The sequence below is a fragment of the Pseudopodoces humilis genome, chromosome 2, assembly GCF_049639895.1.
Source record: "Pseudopodoces humilis isolate 2021_Gansu_Grassland_sample_001 chromosome 2, ASM4963989v1, whole genome shotgun sequence".
In the NCBI taxonomy this organism is placed as follows: Eukaryota; Metazoa; Chordata; class Aves; order Passeriformes; family Paridae; genus Pseudopodoces; species Pseudopodoces humilis.
This window is the reverse complement of record NC_142201.1, coordinates 67,910,301-67,936,616: the sequence shown is the minus strand read 5'-3', so window position 1 is coordinate 67,936,616 and position 26,316 is coordinate 67,910,301. Positions and strand designations below refer to the sequence as shown.

Here is a 26,316-nt window from a genome sequence, read left to right as displayed (position 1 = left end):
GGGTGTGCAAGGCACTCAAGCGTGTGACAGCTGCACATTTACAACTGCTCAAACTCACATTCCTCTTCAACAGAAAAAAAAGACTTCCAGGCCACTTATGAAGTGAAAGGAAAACAAACATTGAAGTGATAAATCCCATTAGCATTTTTCAGCAGGCTTTGTGCCCCTCCTTTTTAAAAAATAAATAAAATGGAGTCCTTACTTAACTTCCAGATTAAGAAGTGCTATTCAAAGCAGTTCAGACCCAATTACAACCCTTGAAACACCACTGAAATGCACTACAATATTCTTTTATTTAGTTTACAGAAGTGTCTATCAGTACAGGTTGCAGAAAGAAAATGTTTAGTGCTATTTACAATTTGTTTTAAAACTCTGCTCTATACAAATTTAATTCTGATCAGTATGAACAATATTTTTGTAAATCTACTGCATATAAAGCATTTCATCAAAGCGGTAACAATGAATAAAATAACCTGTTTACATCTGAATGATGCCAATCATTCGGAAAAATGATTACACAGAACATCTGTAAGAGTTGTGGACACTTAAGTACAGAACACAATGTCAACCTGTGACTCAGTTTTTTAAAGGCTAAAGCTATTTATATGGAATATTGTTCTATTATACTACACGCCAATCTATATTTAACTTCTATAGCTATGTATTTTATAAGATTTTTATTAAATATATTCTACACATATTTGTAATTTCACCCAGGAAGAATTCCTCCCCAGTGAAAAAATATAAAATCTTTTATATTTTTTAATTTTTATTTATTTTTATTTTTTACAGGTTTAGATGAAACTAGCTCATGCTTTAGTGCTGTGCAAACTTCTTTCGCATATCAACATTTAAATTATTGATATGAAATAAAAGAATGGCATCCTTTTCAATTATGTATGCCTTCAAAAATCAGCTTTCTGATTTTAATATCATTGCAAGCACTAATACCAAATGCAGATTACGTAAAGAAAAAAAAACTAGTACTATGGCAGAAGTTTTTCTTTTTGCTTTTTAAATTTTAATAATTCTTTTTGAAATCTCTAATGAGTAAGCATGACACTGGAGTCTAAGGTACAGATGAGAAAAATGACTGAAAAACACCCATTGCCAATATTCAAATACATAAAATTGATCAGTAAATGTTGTTTTCTAATGTTTATGCACAATAATAAAAGCCTATGAACTACAGGAAACTACCCCTCCCATATTAAGGCTAGGAAATGCACTCTCTGCACTTGTTTGTGCTGTCTGAATAAGCACTCAACTAACACACAATTGGAGTGCACACAGTAACAAAAAAATCAGTTTCATCAGCCCTCTACAGAGTGCTTTTAAATTACAGGCACATAGTATTTTTTCTTTGTTGTAGTGAAAATATATATACTTAGACTTGGTTTAGTTAGTATTCTGTGCCAGTTTGGCCACCGAGGTTGACTTAGGTAGAATTGACTTAACAGTTTTTCCTTTGATTTGGCCATAAGTGAGATTTGTTTTAATTATTAATATACTATTTTCCAGTGTTGCATTATACATTGTGGGTTATTACTAGATGTCTCAAATATTGTTAGATATTGTTGATGAGAAATATACTGTCAACCATATTTAGTGCAAATTGCATCTAGAAAGCTTGACTGGTTAGATCCGGTTAATGCAGATTTTTGTGGTAGCAAAAAGATTCCTGCTATGGAAAAGAACACAAACCTTTCTGGTGACTGAATTCTTTCAAAAAGTGATGTACTGTAAGATTATTCAACAAACAAAAAGGAGGAATTGAAAAAAATAATTAAAGTGTTCATAGATCTTTCACTTTTTTTTTTTTAAAAAGACTAATGAGACAGTGTTCGTGTATTATTTCAGTTCCATGGATTTACAGACAGGCTCTTCCTACAGGTGTTTGAAGCAAGGTAGGGCCTCTTCTATTCCAGCAGCATGAAAGACAAAGACTATATTACATCACACTTAGCAGGTAAAGCTAACAGGGTTTACAGGATTACACAGCAATTGCTTTCTCCAGTTTTTTCACGGTTCCTTTGACCTGCAAAGAAGAGGGAACTTATTTTATTTACATTCCTTTTCTAAAGCAATGAGGCTTTTTTTCCTGTGTGACAGTATACTTATTAAAAGTCTGTTCTTAATTATTTCCAATAAAATATTATTTATTGCTATACATACATAACTGAAAAATAAATCAGCAATAGTTTTCCACAATAAAAACAAGAGCTTTTAATGTCTGAGTAAGTTTCTGCACTATATAAGAATGCTAAACCAGAAAGTTAATTTCTTAGTTTTCTACAAACATGTACAAAAGCATTCCATTAACCTTCTTCACAAAAGTGTACAAGGACTTGACTTTTCTCTACTATGCAATACTCAAAAAGCCTGTAAGAGACCTGACCACTTTGCCATTACTCGAGTAAGAAACTCCTCTAGTGTCCAGCCTACCTTGAGAGTTTGGTTCTGGCAGTGTCTCTCTAGCCACCAAATGCATCACTGTCGTTTTGCCAAAAGGAAGTTTTAATGCTGCAAGAGGAGAAAGGGAGAGTTATTAACAATTATATCAGCCTTTTTTTCTCCAAAATACCCAGTTGAAACTAACTATAATTGGATTAGCACCTGTAAGTTCATACCACCAGGTTTGAACTGCTTACTGGTTGAAGTTTGGTAAATCAGGGACACAGGGCATGACAGTAGTCACTTAGAGCATTGAATTCTTAAAGACATCATACTCCTGTTAGGAAACATAGCCCTCCTCTTTTGAGTAAAAAAGTGAAGTAGACATTCATGCCAAGACTCAGGTGTTAAGCACTCTTTAATGATATGGATGCCAAAAAGTTGCTAATGCAGCCACCAAATTGTTATGCCTGAGATATCAAAACACTAAGCCTCTACGGCAAAACAGATCTTCCTAAAACATATTTTGATCCATGACACAGATCTTTCGAAATACAAAATGTCTGCATCTTGCCTTTTAATATTAATCTGTAACATCAGCTGCATGTGAAAAAAATCAGATTTAAAGTAGTTCTCACAATGCTGCCTTTGTGAGCTTTAGTAACACATAATTTTAAAAAATGGTTCTTTCCACAATTCATTCTACTGGTGTCTGAAACTAAAATTATAATTCTTACATTCCAATTTAAGTATACAAATACACTGTATACTTGGAGTATCTTCCTTGATTGTTTTTCTAAAAAATAGAAGGCAAAGATGATCTAAGTTCTGTCCTTCCCACCTTATACTGGAAAAAAGTCAGCGATAAATTTAAATTAAATTTAAGAATTTAATCCCTAATACACAAATAATTCTTATTTGAGTAGACTTTGTCCTATCAAACTCAGATTACAACTTTTATTTTCACATACAGTGAAATGGCATTTTAAGTGAATAAATGAATAAGGAATGGCCAATAAACCTGAAGGCAACTGAAGTGACAAATGCGTCTGTTTTAATCACTACAGCATAGATTAAAGATTCACTAATAAAAAGCCTCACTACAACACCACTATTAAATCATGTTTGCTGACACATATTTATTTTCAAAAATGCAAATTATGATTAAAATACAGGTTAAAACACAGGTGTAAGCACACAAACTGATACAGAATTCCATGAGATTCTTTAATGCAGCTGTACTTTGGGAAAAGCCATCTCCATGGAAAGGCAAATCCAAAGTTGCTTAGTTTACTTGAAGCACTGCCTGTGCCTGCAACTAGAAGATATTGATAGCTTGAATTCTGACAAAGATGATGTATTTTGGATACTTAATACCATGATACAACTGAAAATTCTGACTGTTAATATGCTCTTTGCAAACTCCATGGAAAAGGACTGTCTTCTTAACATAAACCCTTGAATTGCAAAATGATAACATGAGGAACATCTTTCATAATATCAACACAATTCAGGAGACTTGATTAGTGAGTTGTGGAGATTAACTATTTACAGTAATCAAGTAGAACAATGCTAATATTTATATTAACTGATTTCAACTAGTACTTTGCATAGTTTACACAAGTTCTTGATAGAAATTTCCAGCTCCTTGTTTGGAGCACTATGACAGCATCTGAGCAGCCTATACTCAATAATCCTTTCTTGCTCTTCTCTTTGTGCTCTCACCCCTTTCTCTCACTTTGACTAAAATGGTATTTATTTCCTTTCCTAACTGTTCAATTCTATTGTTGTTCTGTATTTTCTATCATCAAAACTTACTTTTCACTCCCTTTTAGAATGTGGATGGCACATGGTGGGTTGACTTCCCTTCCCCAGTAAATAAGGAAGCAAATGCTGCTGATTACCATTATCTACCAAGAAACGGAGAACTGTTGATTATGTATTACTTCCCTAATTAATATTATTTGAAATGCAAACTGCAGAACAAATATTTAGCTAAAGGATTAAATTTCCTGCTGGAAGCTGAACAACAGACTCTGCCTTGCTAGCCAACTCCCCAGCCCTCTGCACAGGCAGGACATAACAAAACAGTGTGGCTCAAGAACTGCAGGCAAGAGTGGTGCAGCTTTACAGAGGTGTCTCTTCTACACTGCTTCCAGTGCCATTAGCTCTGCTGTTCTTTTAGTGACAGGCCATTCAGAGGAGGTATCAAAATGGATGATTTCTTTAAAATAAAGTTTTTCACTCAAAAGCACTTTTTCTTATCAATTTCTCATTTTTGAGGCATCTTGGTTTATTGATTTGAGCTTATGAATTTGAGTCTCGAATTCATAACCCACTACACAGGCATGTAAGGTAAAAGTGAAAAAAAATGAACTCCAGTTAAAAAAGAAAACAACAAACTGTTTCCTTGGAAACTTTTGTTTCTCTGGATGATTCAGGAGGTCCAAATTCCAGTCAATATTTCCTAATCACCTAAAGCAAATATAATACCAAGTGCTATAACTCAGTCAAAGAGAACTGCAGCTAGAAAAGTTTAATGAAAGTGTATTATAATAGAATAAGAAACATAACATAAATATTGTACTTAGCAAGAAACCTCCCCCACTCCACCTCCCTTTTAAAGGTAACTAGTTCACTTAAGGTTACCTCTAATGAACTACACAAACTGAAGTAAGAGTCTTTTCAGGCTGTTTCATGAATTCCTATTCCCCTTTCAGCTGTGTAATCTTAGTCCTGATAACTTCATTAGTGCTGAAGTTAAGCCAATGTTTTAGGGATTCTTTTTCTTAAAACAATACAGCAACAAAAATATTTTTGAAAAACACTTGTATACATGTAAGATCCTTGGGGTAAAAACATGATGATTAAATCGCAACGCATGAATGATTAAGAATGAACTAAAATGCCCTGAACCCAAGTAAGTGTTCAAAATTCACAGACCTAAGTTAATGCAAGAGTCATCAGCATGCAGCTACTATTTTTCAGCTTAACTCATTAAATATAATATTAAATATATTAAACAAATATTCAACATTTTTTCAAATTTAGACAAATGTCACTAAAGGGAAAAAATGCTGGTGGTAAAGAGCAACACTCAGATGAATGGCAAAGTAAATCCCAGTTAGCTATCCTTGCCTGGAAATGTAGGGTAAGACTAGCATCTTTAATTGCAGAGATGATCCAAGACTTAACATTTGTCTTTCAACTCTACTCCAACTGCTACTAGCTGCACTCACTGTCACCTGGTAAAAATACAAATTAAAGAGTGAATAAAAATTTCAGAGTTCTTCCAGCTGAGCTGACAATGATCTTGTTTGTATATATAGAAGCATTAAAAATTTTTATATGTGGAGAGTAAATCTATAAGTACATTACTAGGCAACACCAGGAATGGTAAAAAGTGAATCAATTGCTATATCATCCCAGTCAATTCTACATGGAATATCACCATAAGCAGTCCAGAAATATTATTTTAAGATTCCTCTTAACTTGAAAAAGAAATATTATTTTCAGATTCCTCTTCAAAAACAATTCATTGGTGATTTTGTATTATATTACATTCTCCTTTCTGTACTGCATTCAGGTACCAAAGCATAATTTGAACATACAAAGTAGGAGCATTAATTTGTTTTTAAACTCGCACAGAATGGAAAGTCTCATATTGTTTAGTCATTGATACAACTGATATTTCTAATGGCAAATGCTACCTACAAAAGGAGAGATGACTTAACAAACGTGTGTCACACCTCTATCAAGGGTTCCCACCAAAATGCGTAATTGTGGGAAAACACTTGCCACGAGGGGGCACAGTTGAATTGCATTTCCTTAGCAAACGAAGTGAAGCCATTTACTGTTGTCTTCACATAACTATGCAATTGTATCCCTGGGAGAGCACTGGACAGCAAGAATGCTTCCTCTCATTCTCATTCATAGGGTGTCTTCCTGCGTTGCACTAAGATTTAAAGTATTGTTTGACTAATTATCATAAAGTTTATCAAGCATTTTAAAATACTTCAGATATTTATTAAGTAGCTTGTCCTGCAAATGTGGTAAGAGAGGTGGAACAAAATATTCCATTTAGAGGGACAACAAATAAAAGCAGCACTACAGCTTCTTTGTGTGAGAGGAGACTTTACTTAGCAGGTGGTACCTCACAAAGTTAACAACTCGTGTTAACAAGATGGAAAAATATGCAATAAAGCACAATGTCACTCTATGCACAAGAAAAACAGTATAAAGCATGCCATCCTGTGATCTTGAACAGTAAAGTAGTATTTACTGAACTGTAAATAAATATCCCCTTTGCCTAAGTGCAACATGTATAGTGAAAATTATTTTCATACCTCCTAATGTCACATTGCCGTGAAGAAACCTCCCTTGATAAATAAGCCGCAAGATATTTGGACTGCTGACTTGTTCTTCTTCCCAATCTGAAGAAAGAGAGAATTTCCACAGTTACATTGTAATAAAAACATCTTTTGTCATTTCTCTCACCTTTACCCAGGAAGAAAATCAGGAACACTAAAGAGAGAACACAGGCTGAAGGTACAGGAAGATAATTCAAGGCCAGCACTCCTGAAGTCTATAGCTGAATTTATTATTTGACACTGCACATTGAAACACGTAATTTTATGTCTGCAAGTATAAATATTACTGATGTCACAGACTGCAGGATATATTTAGCACATACACAAGTCCTAAAGAAAATATTTCATACATGCTAATTGCTTTCTGATTGTTGATATGCAGGCCATTCTGAAGTTTCCCAAGCCATTCTCCTCATCACCAGCTAATTGACTAACTGGAGCTGTTCTCCAGCAACGGGAAGCTGCCACACACAGAGCGAACGCGCATGTGATGGGTCACTTGAAACAGGACTCTGAGATCACAGCACTGCAAAAAAGCTCGGGAGGCAGCTCAGCGCTGTTCGATGATGGCCAGATCCAACCAGTTCCATGTCTGGAGGGGGCAGTGACCTGAGCAGCCCCTGACCGCCACCACAGAGCCGGAACAGAGGCTCTCTCAGAGCAGACACCCACCAATACATTTTAAGGAGCCATCCGTGAATGTTTTTATGTGGTAAACAGTGGTTAAAAAAAAAGCAAGCATGCATCTTCCTATAATACTTAAGCCATCATAAATAAATGATAAGCTTTGATGGTCTTTTCCTACACTTTTTCCATTCCCTGTCACAATATGAAGAACAAATAAATATGCACTTTGCTTTCAGAACAAGTATCATAAAGCCTTGAAATGTTGAATTTAAATGGTCTCTCTGGGAATAGAGTGTCTTAGATGTTTCTTAGATGACCAGATATCTGGCAACAGTTGTTCACAAATGTTCTCTCTGTTTTTGTAGGGTTTATATAACAAAATGAATATTCAGCAAGGGATCAGGACAAGCCACAGAAACCAACCTGTTCACTGGGAACACACAATTAACATACAGGCAATAGCAACTGGCACCACAAAAGGAGAAGAACCGAAAAGGGTAGAAGGGCTTCGCATTTAAAACAAAAGCCACAGCTGCAGAATGTACGGAGAGGCATCTGGTGCAAAAAGCAAGCAGGCAGAGACTGGGCAGCAGGAGCCATCTCAGCCCCAGACCGTGGCAGGAGCAAGGCTGGTACCAACAGCAGAAGCTACAACATTCCCAGGTGCTCCCTTGTGCCTGGTTTATAAGATTAGATCAAATTAGGCAACCAAAGCTATTTGTATTTCAAGTATTTCCACTTAGGGTCTGATTCAATTGTCTTGCTGTTCAAGCACATGCCTGTTTTGCTGTGCTGTGAAGTAGACTACATCAAGGACCTGAATTATCACACTGCTACCATAACAGTTTTGTCTTATTTTTTACTCCATACAGTCTGAACTCCACTATACTGTGGCTGTTAAGAGGAGAAATTCAGCCAGTTGACAGTGCCATAATGATGTAAAACCACAACCAAAAGAAGTCAGACTAGATTTTGGCACAGGTATTTTCTCACTGTTAAGCTGCCAAGTTACCCATCCTTTTAATTTCTGCTTCTTGGCTGGAAGTCTGAAACATTTCTTTCTGACATGAATTCAAATTTTAATTTCCACCGATGACTAAATGAGCCAAGAACTCACTGAACCTACCTTTTTTTTTAAAAAAAAAAAAAGTTCAGATAATTGCTGTACAAGAAAAAAGTTAATATTTTAGAAGAAAATGGGGAGGGTAAGAAAAAAAGAGGTAACCTATCTAGATGATATGCATTAATATAAATTTGGCAATTTCTACTGCAAGTTTAGAAATCTTTAATTAACAACTTAATTAACAACAATTGCCAGAAGAGGTGGGGTGAGGTTCGCCTTAATCCTGCCAGCATGTGACAGGTTATTTCATTCCTTTTTTTTTCCCCCCCCACAAAATAATGACAAGTCAAAATGTCGGTAAAAACCATTGTAACATCTGTTTCAAGGCAACATTAGCCCTCATCAAGATTTCTCAGTCCTGTGGCAAAGAGGAGCACTCTCAGTCTGAAAACAGCAAATGGGCTAATGTTTGTGAAAATCTATATGCTATTCTGAAGTGAGATTGTTTTGGTTTTTTTCTTTTAAATTGAGACTATTCTTCTTTGCAAAGACAATTAAATATTCATCAAAATTTAGAGCACTCCCTCAGGACAGCAGGTATTCGAACTGAGGTTTCCATGTCTGGTTCTACTTTTTTTTAAAGAAGAGATTTTAAAGTCTGTGTTTCTTCCCAACTCTAAACTCAGAATCTGCAACTTTCAAGCTCTTCACAAGACTGTGAACATGACCTTACATGTTCACAGGCATAAACTTGAGTGAAGAAAAAAAATCCAGTTGTGCCTCTACCAATTCAGATAAATGTACACAAAGAACATTTGGTTATAACAGTTAAGTTATACACACACATTAAAATATGTACTGCACAGATGCTATGTTAACCTATTTTATAAAGCATTTTACATCTGTATCTAATACTTCAGAGGACTTAAAACTCCTTCTTCATTACGTATTTTACTAAATACATAATACTGCATCCCAGCAAATCAAACAGCAAACTGAACTTTTTTCCTGACCTCAAAGATCAGTTTAAGGCCTAAAATACCGATTATCATCATTAACTTTTTGGCATAAACTATCATCCACCATATGTCTTTGACAAAGGCACCACAGAAACAGATAGTGCAATGTTTTAGTTTGCCTAAATAGTAGTCTTTTTAACATCAAAACAGTAACCCAAATGAAGTCCTGTACCAAAAGAAGCATTTTCTTTCATCGTATGTAATGCTATGTCTGTGTTTTGGCTATTTTCCCATGAAATCATAGTCAGGGAGAACAGAAGCACTTTGTTTTGGGGAACTATTCACATATGTGAATACACATCTTAAGTTCTCAAGTCCATTTTCTGAAGCCAGTATTCCTGTATGACACCAAGTATATTTACAGAAACAGCATCCACTCTTCTAATGTCTCTTAAAATGGGCTTTTATATTTGTTTTTCTCCTGGAAAAATATCAGTATTGCAGATCAGTATTGCCAAGATAAGGCAGTAAGGAAAAAGTACTTCAGACTCAATTTCACTAATGCATTCCTGTGACTTCCCATGCTTTATTTTAGCTGTCCTCATGTAAGAGGTTTTATATCTCCAACATTTCCTCACACTTACTAGATCTGCTAACTTGATCGATAAAGAAAAATTTCTAAAGATAGGAGTAAAGAGGTACTTCCGTTTGGGGAAACAAATTTTAGAAACAAAGTAGGAAACAGTCCTGACATCTACAAATCTGCCCAACTGAAGGAACTGTGAGAAAGAAGGCAGAACACCTGTATTTCTATATAAACCTTTGTCCAGATAGTGAATAGATGTAATTAATTTGAATGTTGAGCAAGAGATCAGTTTACTGACACTTTAGTCTGAATATACAGGGAAGCTCCTCGCTCGCCAGTTGAAAAGCCAAAGCCACACTGCTACTCACCCATTGGCCAGTTGTCATACACATGTTTAGCAATATCTGCAGCAGAGTCATTCGGTGAAAACAGGAACTCTTTTGTTTTCCCGCTTACCAAGATGAGGCGCAAATTTATCTGGTAAAAAAACCCAAAACATCAGTATTAGGAAAGTTTACAGAGACGAGTTAATTATTTATTTTTTACAGTTACTAAAAACTGTTACTGGTTTTGGAAGACTGATCCAAATTATTTGAGAAAACAGTTTAACATGTTAACATATGTTAAAAAGAGGGTCAAAGAGGTCAATAAAATGTTGTTCACAAACCCATAATCTAGGAAGATTATATTAACAGCTGGTATTTTTGATTATAAACACCAGAAGGTTCTGTTAGTGATTGAAGCAACTGTGCCAGTAAAAAATAGCTTTCAATAAGGTAGAAACATACTCTAGCAAAGACACATAAGCAACATAGCTCCTGAATGAAGAGGAAAAATATAAACCTGAAAAATTAACTTAAAAAGAGAGAATTAAAATATCAAAATCTGTACCTGAATAGCCTGTGAGCCTAAAAAAAAGCCCTAGAATGCTCCCTCCTGATCTCAGCCAGTGCATCTCCTACAAAATGCCAGGGAGTCAGAAGGAACATCCTTCCTTGCTCCCAGCTGCCACAAAGCCATCTTCCTGACTCCCTCTGCAAGTCTTCTGAATTGAAAACTTTTTCCCGTAACTGTCTTACTGTCTTTCACCACAAGCAAAGTGAGGTCCACATGCAACACAGTAATGACATCACACCATAATTTTTCTTTCATTAATTTCCTCCATATAACCACCAACACCTTCAGCCATAATTTTCCTCTCTTCTATTTGCAAATTACTGAATAGAATTCATTTTCCATATAGCATTAAAATAACACATATAAAGAGTTCACTATGACATTATTTACAATGCAAAAGAGATTAATTTTTGGCTCCACGAGCAACTGTTAGCAAGGTCACAAAATACATTTGGGTAGCTAACACTTAGCAATGCCCAAGGCAAGCAGGAGTCTAGCTGCTGTTGTACTTTGACCTACAAGCCCACATTTCATCAAGCATCAGTGAGACTTTAGCAGACTAACTGCTTGGATACTTCTTTCCAAGTCATACTCAAGATGTGGCCCTCTCTTTAGTTAAGTTGCAACAAAGCTTTCTTTGTTGGAATTTGGTAAACTGTTTTCTACATCAAATATCAAGTGAAAAATTTACAGCAGTGTCCAAGTTTTCCAGACTTCTTGAAAAAATCTCTGTGCATCATATCCACTGAACATAAGATCCCTGCATCAGCTGCCTACTTTCCACTTATTTCAGAAGCTCTTCAAACAGATCATCTATTGCCTCTTGAATGCTTTGGCTTGGATTCATCTCACCTATCGTTAAGCACCTAATGGAGGTATCCAAATTACAATCTCTATCATCCAACACACTTCAAGGTCAGTGAAGGAACTGACCCCTCTTAAAAGCAATTCAGTGTCTGTTTCAAAGCATAGCAAGTATAAAAAGAGTGAGCATAAAAGGCTAGGTTCTCCTCCCTGTCCTCCTACTAACACCCTTTGGAAAATACAAGTTCTCCCATTAGCCCAGGAAAGCAGCCAAGTGGTAGATGTCTCTGAGAAAGCAACATAGCCACTCCAGGAGCATCATTGCATACCAGGAAATCATAAAAACACTTGAAAGAGAGAAACCGAGAGAATTAATGCTGTTTAGTCAAAAACAATTCTTCATAAAATTCAGAATATATCTGGCTATACACAAAGTTTTGTTTTCTTTGAAATTTCCATAATGATTTAGGAATCATTTTCAAATTTCACCAATATTTAGCAGAAAGAGAAAATCAAGTTCTACTGTTTCTGTTTACTCCAAAAACCTGACTACTGTGATGAAACTACAGCTTCAAAAAGTTGGACTATGCTCAGGTGTTGTTTTGCTTATACTGTCTTTCAGTTTCAGTATTTCACCCCCCTTTACTGTCTCCACCTGTGTATGTATAGACAACACTCACAGATACAGTTTCTTTAGCTGGACTACCCTAGATATGCTCTTCAAGTTTTCTCTAGTGAGACCTCCTTTCATCCTAGGAGCCTGTCTCTGCACAATTTCTTCTATTTTCTCTTCAAACAAACGACAAGCGTACTACATGATGTCTCACCAGATGCTTGTATAACACCACCAGTAATTTCCTCTGTCTGCTGGAAACATCTGTGATTGTATCCCAAGAGCACATATACCTTCTTCATAACTGCACCACGCTGTTTGTTCGGTTACTTTGCACCCTTTTCTACTTTGATCCTTTCAATTATTCAGCCTCCAAGCTTTTATCTTGGCTGTATCACATGGCTCCAAATTTCATCCCACTCCTACTACTCCATCCCTCAGAGAGAAAGGAACTTAGGTGTAAAGAAGTATTCTATGTAACAAAGATGTTTCAGATTTCCCCCACTTTCTGGGCACTGGACCTAAGAAATCCCCCAAAGTTCTTCTTCCTCTCTACATTACAAGCACTTTTCACACTTCATGTCACCAATGAATTCAAGCATCAAGATGTCATTACACTTACCTTTGTCATTAAATGACTCAGGAAACATCAAAATTCATCTGACAGTTGTTTCATAATGAATTTAATAACAAGCTCTCTCTGAGGTGCCTCCCCACTTTCAGCTAGGTCCTTTATATGAGGCTCACAGACACAGTTTCTCTAAAACTTTGTAATTTCTCCTGTTTAACCAATGGTTTGCAAAACAGCACCACATCAATTACTAAGTACATATTCAGATGACACTATAAAAATGTGCATGTAGAAAAGTAAGTTCTTTTCATCAGTTTTCCATGCTCCAGCTTTTGGAAATGGGATATACTGCATTTGATTCCACTCTCTCAATACCTCCTTATTTTTAATTATTTTTTAAGCATTAATGCACTTCTTTACAATACCAACATACTGCCAAAAATTAGAAGTTCAGACCAAATCACAAACTGTTACTTGTGCCTGGAATGGGCTGCCTGTTTAAAAGAGCTAACAAACCAACCCCAAATTTTCAGCACAAGTGCCTACCCCTCAGCTTCTTTCCCAGCAGCCCTTTTGCCTCTCACTCCAATTCCTAATATCTGTTTCCTATACTCTAACTGGCTCACAAGACACCTCCCTTAGCTTGCTCCCTCTGGCTAAGCAGCTCCCAAACTCTGAATTTATATAATTGATCTGAGGGTTTATTTTGCTTCATCTGTGTGTAGTTTAGCTGTGGTGGGGGTTACCTGTTTTGAAGACCATAGCACTTTCCTAGCCATTAGACATAAAACCAAATCATCCACTTCTTAGAACTACCTAGTTTGGATTCTACAAGGAGATGACTAAAAAAAACCCCAAAAGATTAGCACTGCTCAGTATGATTATGGCACTGCATTAAGAGAGAAGTGAAGTTATTCTTCTTCTACCATAACGTTAGGGAGACATTTCTTTTTATTCTCACTACTGAGTTTTGAGATCACCAGACACACTAAAGCGAATACAGAAAGGAGATGCATATCACTAAAAAATGACCAAAACTAGCTTGGCTTACTGGAAAATTTGATTAAGTCATACCTTTGCAGTTAATATACACCATAAAATCAATATAAGCAACATGAGGCAGGAAAAAAAAAGAATGAAAAATGTGTAGATCCTTCTTTCTCCCTAACTCCCTTAGATAGATAAGGTTCTTGTTGCTGAAGAGCATTTCTTATAGTCTTACTATGAAATATAAAAGGCATATTGAGATAAGGCAATAATTTTACAGGGTATATTACAAAGTATGTGTAAAATGCAGAATAAATATTTTCATTAAAAAAAAATCATCACATATCAGCAGAAGCCCAAAATGAATTTTTAAGTCAGTCAAGCAGATGTTACATCAAGTGCAAAGAAATAGCTGTTCTAATGAAAGGTTTGAATATTTTCTTATTTATAGTACAGCATGCCACTGACACATTTAGTTTGAATGTTTCTCTCCCTCTCTCTCTATATATATATATACACACACATATATATTTATGTTTCTTAATCTCAGCTTGAAGGAATCTTATTCTTGAGTTGCATATCATGCTACCCCCAAGGGTTTGAAGCAAATAATCCCCAAACTTACCTCTAAATTTAGAGTCCAATCTCATTTCCCTCAAGAATACTGGTAAATTTAACGACTTGCAACTGCTGTACTACTTAATCTTGCAAACAAACTATAGGGGATCTGAAAAAAATATTTCTGGCAAAATTCCAGAAACCTCAGAACTAAAAGAAGAAAATGTGAGAGCATATACGCATACACAATTACTCAAAGTGCAGAAAAAAGTCTTGGTTAGGTACAAGAATTTTGACACAAAAGCATCTAATTTTTGTTTTTCAAGTTAAGAAAGGATTCGTAGTAATCTATCCTGTCTCCTATTTCCTATAATAAAAGTTGCCAAGGAGGTTGTATCTGTATTCCTTGTATGTTTAAAGCCCCTCCACCTATTCTTGTCAAGTGTCTTGGTCACAAAAACTTTTGCAATTCTCATAGCCCTGACAAGTTTACTCTTCAAATGGGGATGTTACAACAACTGTCCTGATTATGGTTTTTCTTTTTTTCAGGTTACCAAAGGCAGTTCCAGCCCTTTGCTACAACAAAGTGATAGCGATCATATCCTCACACTTCTGCATTGTAGTACCAACTGTAACATTACTGTTGAAAGCAGTCAAGGGCAGCCAGAGTATCAGAAGAAGGATTAAACAGAATTTGCAGACTACATCCCCTCTGCACAGTTATGTAATAGCACATTCTGTTTGTGATCTCGAGCAGGCAAACATCACCATCTCCCTCCCACCCCAATCTCATAATCACAACTCCAGTAACCACCCCATCAGTTGCATACACAATAAAAATTTTCAGTGTAGATTATATTCTGCAAACAACAACAAACCCCACCACCAAACAGAAAACCACCCAAAAATAAAATTACATTCATGAAAAGATTACAGTGACCACAATTTTTGGAAGAGAAATTTGGGTCACATATATGCTGACATAGAGTAAGTTGTGTTTTCTTTGTTCTAGGCATCTGCATAGTTTGTTCATTCTTTAAGGCATACCTACAAAATCCCACAGGGCTTCTAATTTCACAGCTAATGGTAAATAAATGGCAAGTCACTTTAACATCAATAAACATTGTGTAGGTTGGAAATCCCACTTCTTAATGTTTAAGTGACTTCTCATCTATTCAGTTAAACAAGCTAATAGGTTATCAATTTTATGCTCCAGTAGCAGCTTAAGATTGCTCCCCAACTTAAAACTAAAATGCAGAGAAGGAAAAGTGTCATATCACTACATTATATGCAGCCCCAAGTTCAAACTAACTGGTTTCTTTAGCTGTTTTAAGATTGAAATACATACAAAAATCAGTTTTTTCCTCAACCACCAATACATTTACTTTCTTGTTCAAGTTCATTATTGTAAGAAGTAAGTTGGTTCTCTATAGATACATTAATGTTTCCTAATGTCTCTAGGCCAAAGATAAACCCCCCAGTCCCACTTTAGTGACCGAATTCCGCCAGATTTACATACGAGATTGAACCAAGCCCAAATAACAGTCTAAGTATCACAGCAGCACCACACAAGCCAAGTCAGCAGGAACCTGCAGGTTCTGTACACCAGGTCACTCCTGGAATGCACCCACCTGAGTATAATGAAGAATTTTAGTTTTTACATGCCCTGGAAGGATGTTGTAGAACCTGAACTGTTTCACTAAGTGCTTTCTTCTTATTCCCAATTTAAAATTATTCTTGAATATGTTGCACTCACTGATGCCCCACACACATCATGTTTTAGCCAAAAAAACCTTAGGGTTTTGATGGCTTTCTTCTACATCTGCAGACAAGGACTCAGCTAAAATTAACAAGCAAAGGTTTTCCTTGTAAAAAGGCTGGCCCTTGGTGGGAACACTGTCTTTGGAATTCTGAAGCACATTAATAGAGATTAAGGTGACTGGACTTGGTATGCCTGGAAGGGACCTGTTAGCAGCCTTCCCATGCCTGAATTACCAAAGGGCCTCTTTACAGGAGGTTCAAGATAGAAGACCAACAGACAATGATCATAAATGGAAACAAGAGACTCTGAACTGTGATCAGGTAAAAAGTTTTCATCCTGAGGATCTCAAAACAGTGCTCTGGAAGCTCTTGCCTTGTGGATTTTCAAGATCCAACCAACAAAGCCCCAAGCAATCTGGTCTGAATTCAGTGGTGACCCTACTTCTAGCAGGAGTTTGGGCTAGAAAATTGCTCAAAGTCCTTCCCAAAGTGAACAATTCCACAATCCACTTTAATCCATATTAAGTTATGCTTTAGTTTTGTTTAAACTTTCTTAAGTATGCATAATTAGAATGATACGCAGTATTTCAGAATTTATAAAATGATACTAGAACCTCCTTAAATCGACTGCAAAAGCCTCTCCATTTTCAATTACAAACATGACAACTGTTTTTCATTTATAATGCAGTAATCTGACAATGCTCTTCTCTAGCCCAGTTGTTTCTATGACAAACTTTCAAGTTTGGATTTCAAAATACAGCTTTTAAGCACCCATAATACACAAGATATTTTAATTCAATTAATTCTGTTCCTGTTAATTCAGTCTTTGAGATAATCCCATCTCCACACAACACCACAATCATCTTCTATGCTATTCATCATCAACAAATTCCATCAGCATACCAATTTTCCTTGTCCTAGTGGCATAAATTAAAACATTACAAAGGCAGGTTGTCCCAAAATTATCTTTAAGGAATTCCACTAAGCACAACTGACAGCCTGGCACATCCTGAACATTGTACCTTACCATCTCCTCTACCTAAGTCACACACTTAATTAAACCCTGCCTTCCCCAACTGATCCCTTCCTACACAACATCAGCTACTCACTGAAGTCCAGGCAGATTACACCTCTTCTGCATTTCCCTTGAAGAAATGGGAAGTGTGGAAAATACTCTCCTTCCAGAGAAAACTGGCTGATGAATCTGTCATGATCTAATTTGGATAAATATAAATCATTAATTTTATTCCATTACTTCTTCTCTGCTCCTTCTCAGCATCCTTCCTGAGATGGTTACTCGTCTGTCAAGTTCAAAGTCTCTCTTCACATCTTTTCACTCGTCTAGCACGCAGATATTTTATAACTTAATTTCTTCAACCTGAAGAAACACCAAGCATGCAAATTCTTCAGATACACTCCTTATTACTAACCCAGTAAATTTAATCAGCATCTGCCCCCTTGAAATCCAAAGCATTTACATATACTCCTGCTTTGTTTATTCTTCCATTTGATTTTAACTGTATCAGCTCATGGTCATTGAAGCTAAATAATTTCCCCAAGCAGCCTGCTGAAGTCTTCCAGAACTTTCTGAGAATTTGAGACACATCTAGAATAATATTATTAGCTCCTTCTCAGCCAAGAAACTAGCTGGTAGAGGGACTGAGGTGCCCAAGGTAAGAAAGAGCAAAAATATAAAAATTTGTAGCCCAACCATGCAAACATTCTCAATGAGAGAGAAGAGATCCTTCATCCAGAAGTCTTGTTCAAGAATCACTTGGTAAAGTAAATAAAACTACAGTTCTCACAAATCATACTTCTAGACATTTATTTTCACTAGACACTTTATAGGAAATACAGGTAACTTAACCACACTTCTTCAATTGAACACCTAAAATTTTCTCTTGGCAACACTCAGAACCCCTGTATTTAGCTTTGCTCTACGTCTACAGCACCTTGCATTACGTGTAATAAATTTACTGCATATCATGAAAAAAAGATTGACATGGAAATTGAGAAGAAACATCAACTGTCCATGTGAATGAATGAAGCTCTGAGGTTTCATTGCCATCTGCATCACTCATTCAAAGCCACACCACTTGTGAAAGAAGGGCAATTCGAACATGACACCAGGTAAATTTGACAGCACCCTGTGTCACTTATTCTAGGCCAAGGTGAACTTCATACCAGTTCCAATGACGCACTCACCTTTAGATTACTACAACGTAAAACAAATACGGTTTTATGTGCAACTGCTCTCTCAAACAAGGAATGGCTAAAGCAGCTTTGCACTGCTAAAAATTTAGTAAACAAATTTCAGAAACTTGAAGTGAAAAGAAAGAGAAATCCAAAAGAGAGCATAAACAAATTTCATTTAAAGGGGGAAAAGGGGAAAATCCTATAGGCATTTAACTTGGTAGCTATGATAGAACTAGCTGTTTCTATGGAAACCATGACACTCTTGAACTTAAAATCCTAGTGCTTGGTCACACTTCATCCATTTCCTCGCTTCAGTTCAAATAACACAAAAACAATGGCAATATCCTCCCATGAGGTCCAGGGTTATGTTTTCAGAAGAAATATCTAGAAAACACTTCTTCAAAATAAATTAATACAGCCACTGTGATAAATAACCAGCAAAATACAATGGATTTCAGTCAAGTTTACATACCATTTCCTTTACTACCCTGGCTATTTGCATTCCCGAAACAATTCTGGATTGATTTGGTTTTTTTAGGTTTTGTGGAGGGGGATGAGGTAAACACAACACACTAACATGTCTGCTGGAGCTAATTAAGAACTAAGAATTTTCACTGAAAATCAATTTTAACAAGACATTAAAACTAGAAGAGTAAGTTCTCCTTACAATATATTGGTTCTATTAGCAAAATATTTTTTCATGATTTAATGAAATAAGACTACCACAGAATAATTTCTCTCCCAGCAATACAAGAAAACTAAGGCACTGCTTTACCTGAAATAAGGCAAGTGATCAAGTACCTGATCTTCTAGAATTTTGGCTACTGCATCCCAAGTATATACTTTAATCACAAACTGTCCCCTGCTGTCCCCCAGGAGAATTCACTCTGACAGAAAAGACTCAAAGACCTACTCTGATTACCCACTAGCCATAGTCAGGGTAGTTTCGCCCTGCACACTATAATTGTCTTAGTCCATCGTGATCCTAATGTGCAAATTACAAGACACAAAAGACCTTTAATTTGTCTTTAACACATGTCAGAAGACCAGAAGACTTAATATAAATAGGTAGTAAAAAATGCAGAAAGAAAGCCATGTGGCATTAAAGCCTGCTGTTTTCAAAGTTCATCCTTTCAACTCAGTGTTGGAATAAGTGTACTTTCATTGAGGAATTAAGTGACTAAAACATGGAACAGAAAAATTGATATACTCAGATTAACATGAAATTTTGGTAGAGACCATTATAGAAATCAGTATACCACTATGACCCAGTCAATTCCAAACACAAGAGTGGAAACAGCAGTAAAATTGCATCAAATGTCAATGCCCACAAGGGAAGTTCATACTTGCAGGCTGAAACAATTAGCTCTGGTCAGCACAGCCACAGTGAGGTGGTTTGGTAACTATGGTGGTTTCCAGCCCCTGTTCTCAGGAGGGACCCATAAAACAGGAACTAGGACAACCTGCTGTGACATATCCTGACTGGCCTGTAGTGCATGGAGCTAGTGCTGAAGCTAACACAGGCATTTGTATGCTTTCTTCAGAACTTACATATATTAATAGCAGAGAAGAACATTCCAGGGTTTCTTTCTGAAGTGGGAAAGAGTGTGAGTTGGAGATAGAGAGAGAAGAAGGTGTGTGTTTCTATATTTTCAATCTCTGTCTCCCTAAAAATATCTTTTAATGACACACATCCCAATGTTTGACTCCAGAACTTGTAAGTGAAATCAGCGTGTACCATCTGTGTAACCATTCTACCATCTATTCTCAAGAGCTGCCCCTGGATAAGCCCAACACCTTGTTTTCATCCTCTCCTATTAAGCTGATATTTGAAGCTTAGAAGTTCACCCCACAAATATGATTAATGATAATTCTAGTCACTTAAATTTGGATTTAATTCTGATGTAAGTCAGTAATTGTTCTCATGTGTTCTGTTGAGAGAATATGCATGCATTATTTAAAAATATTATTTAGGACAGTTCAATGGCATCTTTTAAAAGACTGATGCAAGACCACCAAGTCTGTAATCACTGATGTTGTGCAATCCCTAAAACCTCCAATTTGAAAGTGAACACTACCACTGCTGCTAACAAAGGAGAACATACAATTCCATGGAACCAGTTCCATACACAGCTACTTTTTCCAACTGCAAGTGGCAGATAGATGCTTTCTATCCCTTCATAATCCCCAGTCAATTTTTTTCCTTACCATTAATCAGCTTTGTAGGGCTCAATTTGATTTAAGCATGTATCTAGGAGGTTACCTAGACTGGAAGGTATTGCAATTTTATAACCCACACAAGTCAGACCGCAGACAAAAGTCAAAGTAGTCTTCCAGTTATAGCCTGGATGAATATAAACATCAGCTTCAATCTGACCAAAACTGAAGGCCTTTGGGGGAAAAAAAAAGTGAACATGAAGAAAACATTAAAAATACATGAAAAAAATGACATTTCAAGGGAGCTGCTATTTACTGGAGTAATCAAAATAATTGCAAGTAGCACATACTCATGGATATCATCTAGTTCCACATCCTAATTTTCCGGAGAAAAGTTTGGGGTTTTATAGTTTTTTGTGTGTTTTTAAAAGAAGTTTTAAAACATGATTTTTCATATAAAGGTTACCTAAACATAATAAAGATGTATTGGGCTCTCTGCTCCTCCCTTTGCTTCCACTTTCCACCATGTGAGGCATGGTAGAAATCCTTAACTAAGGATCACTTCAGTGTGTATACTCAAGTACATGAACATATACATAAAAAGACACAAGCAACTAGCCAATTCAGAAAATCTTTTGAAAAATCTTTAAATAAGGGGGGGAAAAGCATTTATTTAAAAAGAAAAAATACCCAAACATAAACCAAACATACAAATATACAAAAAAAAAATAAACAAACCCACAAAAAATCACCCCGCTCTCCTGGAAATGAATAGTATACACCTTACATATAAGAACACAAAGACTCATGAGATCTATCTCATGAAGATTAGAGCATGAGATTATACTTTTCCTCAGAAACAAACTGATCTCCAACACAAAACCTATATTTAAAATGTGCTACTCTTCAGGCTCCCAAAAAGGGACAACAACAACCAAGCACAAAAATAGCCTAATTTGGAGCAGAAGAAAAATAATACAAGAGCAAAGAAACAATCCAACCTTCTGAATCAAATTTTATCTTCCCTTTTCTCTTGCAATAACTGTTGCATTATATGTTACTTAATACCGTTTACTATGCAGTACAGAAAACACCACACTGTGACTAAGTAGGAGATTATAGCTAAAATAAATACTCTTTGCCATTTAAACTAAATACAGCTTGAAAAACTCTTATGAGAAAAAAGTCACTCCATAGAGATAAATAAAGAGTGACATAGTTCTATAGAAGTCCCCTCATATCAACTCTGAGCTATTACTAAGCACATTGCATGAATAAAGAAAAACTTCCCTAAGATTTTTCAGGACCTACATCCCAATGGAAATACCAGCAATAGGAGGACAAATTTGCAGCTTCTCACTTCAGAGTCATATTGGTACTCTGATTACAGGTCCTTTAACTTGGTCAGCATCAAAGTATGAAATTTTTCAGGTCTTGAGAGTATGTGTCAAAAACAAGATAGAAAAAAACCCCATAAAACTCTTTTAAAACATGAAAGAGGCAAAGAGTTGCACCTTGACTTAGAGATGTATTTCGGATCACTTGGGTGGGCATACCATAAAATTAAATTTTTATTAATAGCTACCAATTCCTAGCTTCTCAGAGCTTACTGTGTATCATGGCAGTGAGCCAAAGTTTTGCTATTCCAAAGCACTATATAAATCACTGATCTGTGATAATTAAAGGCAAGACACAGGACATTATACATTTTTGTCTCTGATGCAAAATATAGTTCATATTTTAATCAAAATGGATGTTTCGGTGACCACAGAGCTCATTTACTCTAGCAAAACCAAGCAACTCATATATGAATGAGAACACAACCTTTTCTAATTGTTTTCCTTCTAAAATAGTCCAGAAAAACACTGAATTACATGATAAAAAAGAAGGAATTTGATGCTCATGCCAATTTATTCAGAATACAGCTCTTCAAGAGCAAACAGCTTGACTTTGACCTCTGCCTGTACTTCTCAGAACAGAATAATGAACACACTTTCTTCCCCTTTTTTTCTTTCTTCAATGAGTTACCCTTAATGTTCAAAAAAAAATTTAAGCCATGTTTATAGAAAGCTTATATATTTTTCTTCTGTTTAAACATTATGGGACTAATGCATCCCCAAGCTAAGTTTGCTGAAGTCAACTGACTGAAGTTAATGGAATGACATCACAAATAAGATCTGATCCAGTTATTTACTGTGCTCTGCATTCACTGTTGAACACTAAAAGGCACAGCTTATCCACCTCTCTTTCTGAAGCCAGTCAAGTGCTTGTGTTCCAACCAGCTGTCAGTCTAAGAGTAATTCTAATCCTGTTTCCATCATGAAGAGCACTAGCACATCCAGACTGCCTATTAATGATTTAAAGAGTTAAAGCGGCCCTTTCATTTTGGTCTCCTCCTTTTCCAGAATTGGTAAGACTTCCATAGTCAGAAACATACAATTTACCAGCTGTTAATTTGCTACCCAACTCCCTTGCATGATGTAGTTCCTGATGCAGTATCCTTTTATGACTACCCCACGGCTTTGTGAAGTAATCGCCACCAGAGTAGGCAGGCCCTTCCAAAGCAGACAGTGCCAGGCAAGGTACCTTCGCCTTCTTCATCCACACAAGAGTTTTCTTCAAAGAAAATCAGATTTTAGTGACGATGGGGAAAAAAAATTATAAGAAAATATTTTTAGAGCTTTCTTCTATCTTCATTTGTCTTATATTCCCAGCATCTACACAAAAAGCATCAAATTACATAAAAATGCTTCATTCCACCCCTTCAGAAAAATCTGTCTTCATACAAATAGCACAAATTTAAGACCCTATTGATATTCAGACGTTTTCTAAGCATAAATATCCTCTTGGTCTAGGATCTCACTAAATCCTTAGCACGAGGAGACAACAGTGATGCCTTCTTGAAGGCAATACAGTCTTCTAATCAGTAGTGATTATAAGCAACACCAGTCACGGCTCTCAGTTCTTACTGCATCAACAACTACATTATAACAAGCCATCTGCTCTGTGTCAAAGCAGTGAGTAAGGTTGGCTTCTGTGAATCTGGGGCAACATGTGTTCTAGCTTGCATCTTAATTATGGTTTACAAAACACTATGGACAACCACAGAGGTATGTCATTGACAGCTCCCCAAGTAGCTATGATTCTTACCGTTAAAGAAAAAAGGAATTAGTATTACTTCCCTGAACTAATTTGTTTGAATCTATATACATAGGGCAACAGGAGAATACATAATTTAGCATGTTTTTCTTCTCATACGTTGTGACTTTTGCTCTAATAAAATAATTTTAGACCTAAGTCATATTCCAAAACTCTAAATTTGCCTGTCCTCATGTTTTTGCACATGTGGTTAATACAGCTAGCACACAGTACTCATCACCTCCACATGTCCAAGTCCTCTGAGACCTGGAGATGACCCGATCAGAGATGACCTGACCCTTTCCTCATTTTTGTTTCTTGTGTACTCAAGCTATTAAGCTTTTTAGGATAACTATTTGTTATGCTTGACATGTAATATTACTTCCAGGCTACAGGACAGATGCTGATTTAAAATTAAGAGTGTTTTATTAATAGTTACACAAATGCTATAATAGGTTTCAAAGACCCTCTAATGCTCTATTTTCACTACAGAAAAGGCCTGAAAATCTAGACTGATAGCATCAACTGTCTACATCATGAAAAATCTCACTAGCACTACTGGTTATAACTAGCTATAGTTAGAGAAGAATGATTCCCCAGACAATTACAAAACTTTTGTATTTATCTCAATTGCAACATTAATTTGATATTATAAGAAACTGAATAACCTCTTGCAAAAACTAACAAGCCAGAAAGTTGTCCTTATTTGGTTTCAACATGTTCAACTCAAGAGTTGTGGACAGATGTCCATGTCAGCAACAATGACCAATCTTTAACACAAATAATTATATATAAATACACACACACACACACACACATATATATATAAAGGCTTCTTTTCATTAGATGAAAGAAAGATGCTATAGTTTTGCATTTCCTGTCATGGCATAATAAAGTCACTGGAAGCATGCTTTTGGAGAGAAGAGGATAAGAATAGAATTTAGCAAGCTCTCTCTGTCAGGAGACACAATATCCATTATTATAAATATGTTTTAAGGGAAATACATATGTGAATTGGCTGAATGTCAATTCTGTTCATACAACATGATACTAACAGTGTTATGGTTTAAAAGTTTCCAGTTATCAGGCAAATGATTGTCTAGCTAATTACCAAGTCAAAATTGCAACACAATACTATAATTGTAGCTGTAACTGCTTCTTACAAAGGGTCTAGCACATACACACAAGATGGCCTAGAAAAATACAGCCACTCTATAGGAAGAGAATGAAAGTCCACATAGTCAGATCTATTCCATTCTTCCCTATCAGTTTGGGAGACAAATAATTACACAAAGCTGAAAGGAAGATCTGGCATTTAGAAAGAAAAGTGTTTTTGTCATACAAACCAGCTATCAAGAAAACTATTGTCTTAAGTTATGCAAGGCTTGGGTGACTATTCAGCAGAGAGTCAATCAGCATCAACCTGCGACAAGTAATACTGTCCCTTACTGGTGCCAGACACAGCTATGGCACCATCTGCTTTTCACATTCCCATTCTCATTCAGAAATTACTTTTCAGCAAATATAATGAATTCTCATGTGCATATAACTATTCCATTGATTACTTCAACAAGCTAGACTTGCAACAAACAGCCCATCAGACCATACCAAATAAGTGTTATACAAGCACTGTGTGGTATTTACACAATAAATCAAGGGTCTGAGAAGCTGAATAAGCAAGCATACACTGCTGGATACTGTCTAGAATCTAAACATCATCACATTACACAAACATTTAATATTGTCACCTCAGGAACACATTTGTTAATGTGTCAGCTATCTGACAGGTGAGTCCCATGAGTGACAGTTCAGTTCAGTTTTAATCTGTACTGTAAGTGATACTCAAAACCTTTTTTTTTTTAAATTCAAGATTTTTAAATAAAGCTTTAAACCACGATAAAGCAACTAGACAGGGCAGCGCAGAGAGGAGAAGGAAATGTAGAAGTGAAACAAGATGACTGCTACAAAAACTTGTGGAACCTGGAAACTGTCTCCCTGGGTAAAAACCAAACAAACAAATCCAAAGCAAAACACAACAGAAAATAATTACAAACAAAAACTCCACAAAACCCCAAAGCCAACTCAATTCCAGACTGCAAAGAACACAGGAATAACATCAGCAAGGGAAACAGAGCAGCAGCAAAAGGACAAAAATCAGGAACAGTGGTGATGAACAACACAGCATGGAACAAGACTGATGGCCACCAGCTACAAACTTTGGAAAGCTCCCTGAAGCCTATGAGGCTCTAAGCCATGAAAAGTAACTGGCCACAAATATTCATGGCCAAGCAATTAGAAATAAGTAAAACCAAAGTAATAATCAATTCAGTCTTTTGAGTAGCAAACCTTTCCAAGAAAGAGCAGGTGAATACACCTAACATGATATGCCCCAAATAAAAGCTTGGCCAAAGTACCTCTGAGGCAAATGTTTAGAAACTTCTAATAAAGTATCAAAGTTTATATTCCATCCTGGCAAAAACATGTTTCACATTTTAATAACTGCAGCACAGAGAATTGTAGCAGACCATAAGCAAAATTCCTCTCTTCAAAACCTGTGGTATTTTGGACCTTTCCAATACATGCCTCAAAGGTAGGATTAAAAAGTTTAATTAGCTTTTTATGCAAGTACTGAACC

The 26,316-nt window shown here is 36.2% G+C and overlaps 1 protein-coding gene across 1 annotated transcript in view; it reads right to left on the bottom strand.

The window, feature by feature from the left end:
- Positions 1 to 274: 274 nt before the first annotated feature.
- UBL3 (ubiquitin like 3) overlaps positions 275 to 26,316 on the bottom strand; it is a 57,705-nt gene continuing 31,663 nt past the window's right edge. The window contains exons 2-5 of the mRNA XM_005516294.3: positions 10,368 to 10,476; positions 6,741 to 6,827; positions 2,446 to 2,523; positions 275 to 2,038 (exon numbers count right to left, since the gene is read on the bottom strand). Of these exons, the coding sequence (XP_005516351.1) occupies positions 1,986 to 2,038; positions 2,446 to 2,523; positions 6,741 to 6,827; positions 10,368 to 10,476 (327 nt within the window). The 3' untranslated portion in view covers positions 275 to 1,985. The remainder of the gene's footprint in view (positions 2,039 to 2,445; positions 2,524 to 6,740; positions 6,828 to 10,367; positions 10,477 to 26,316) is intronic.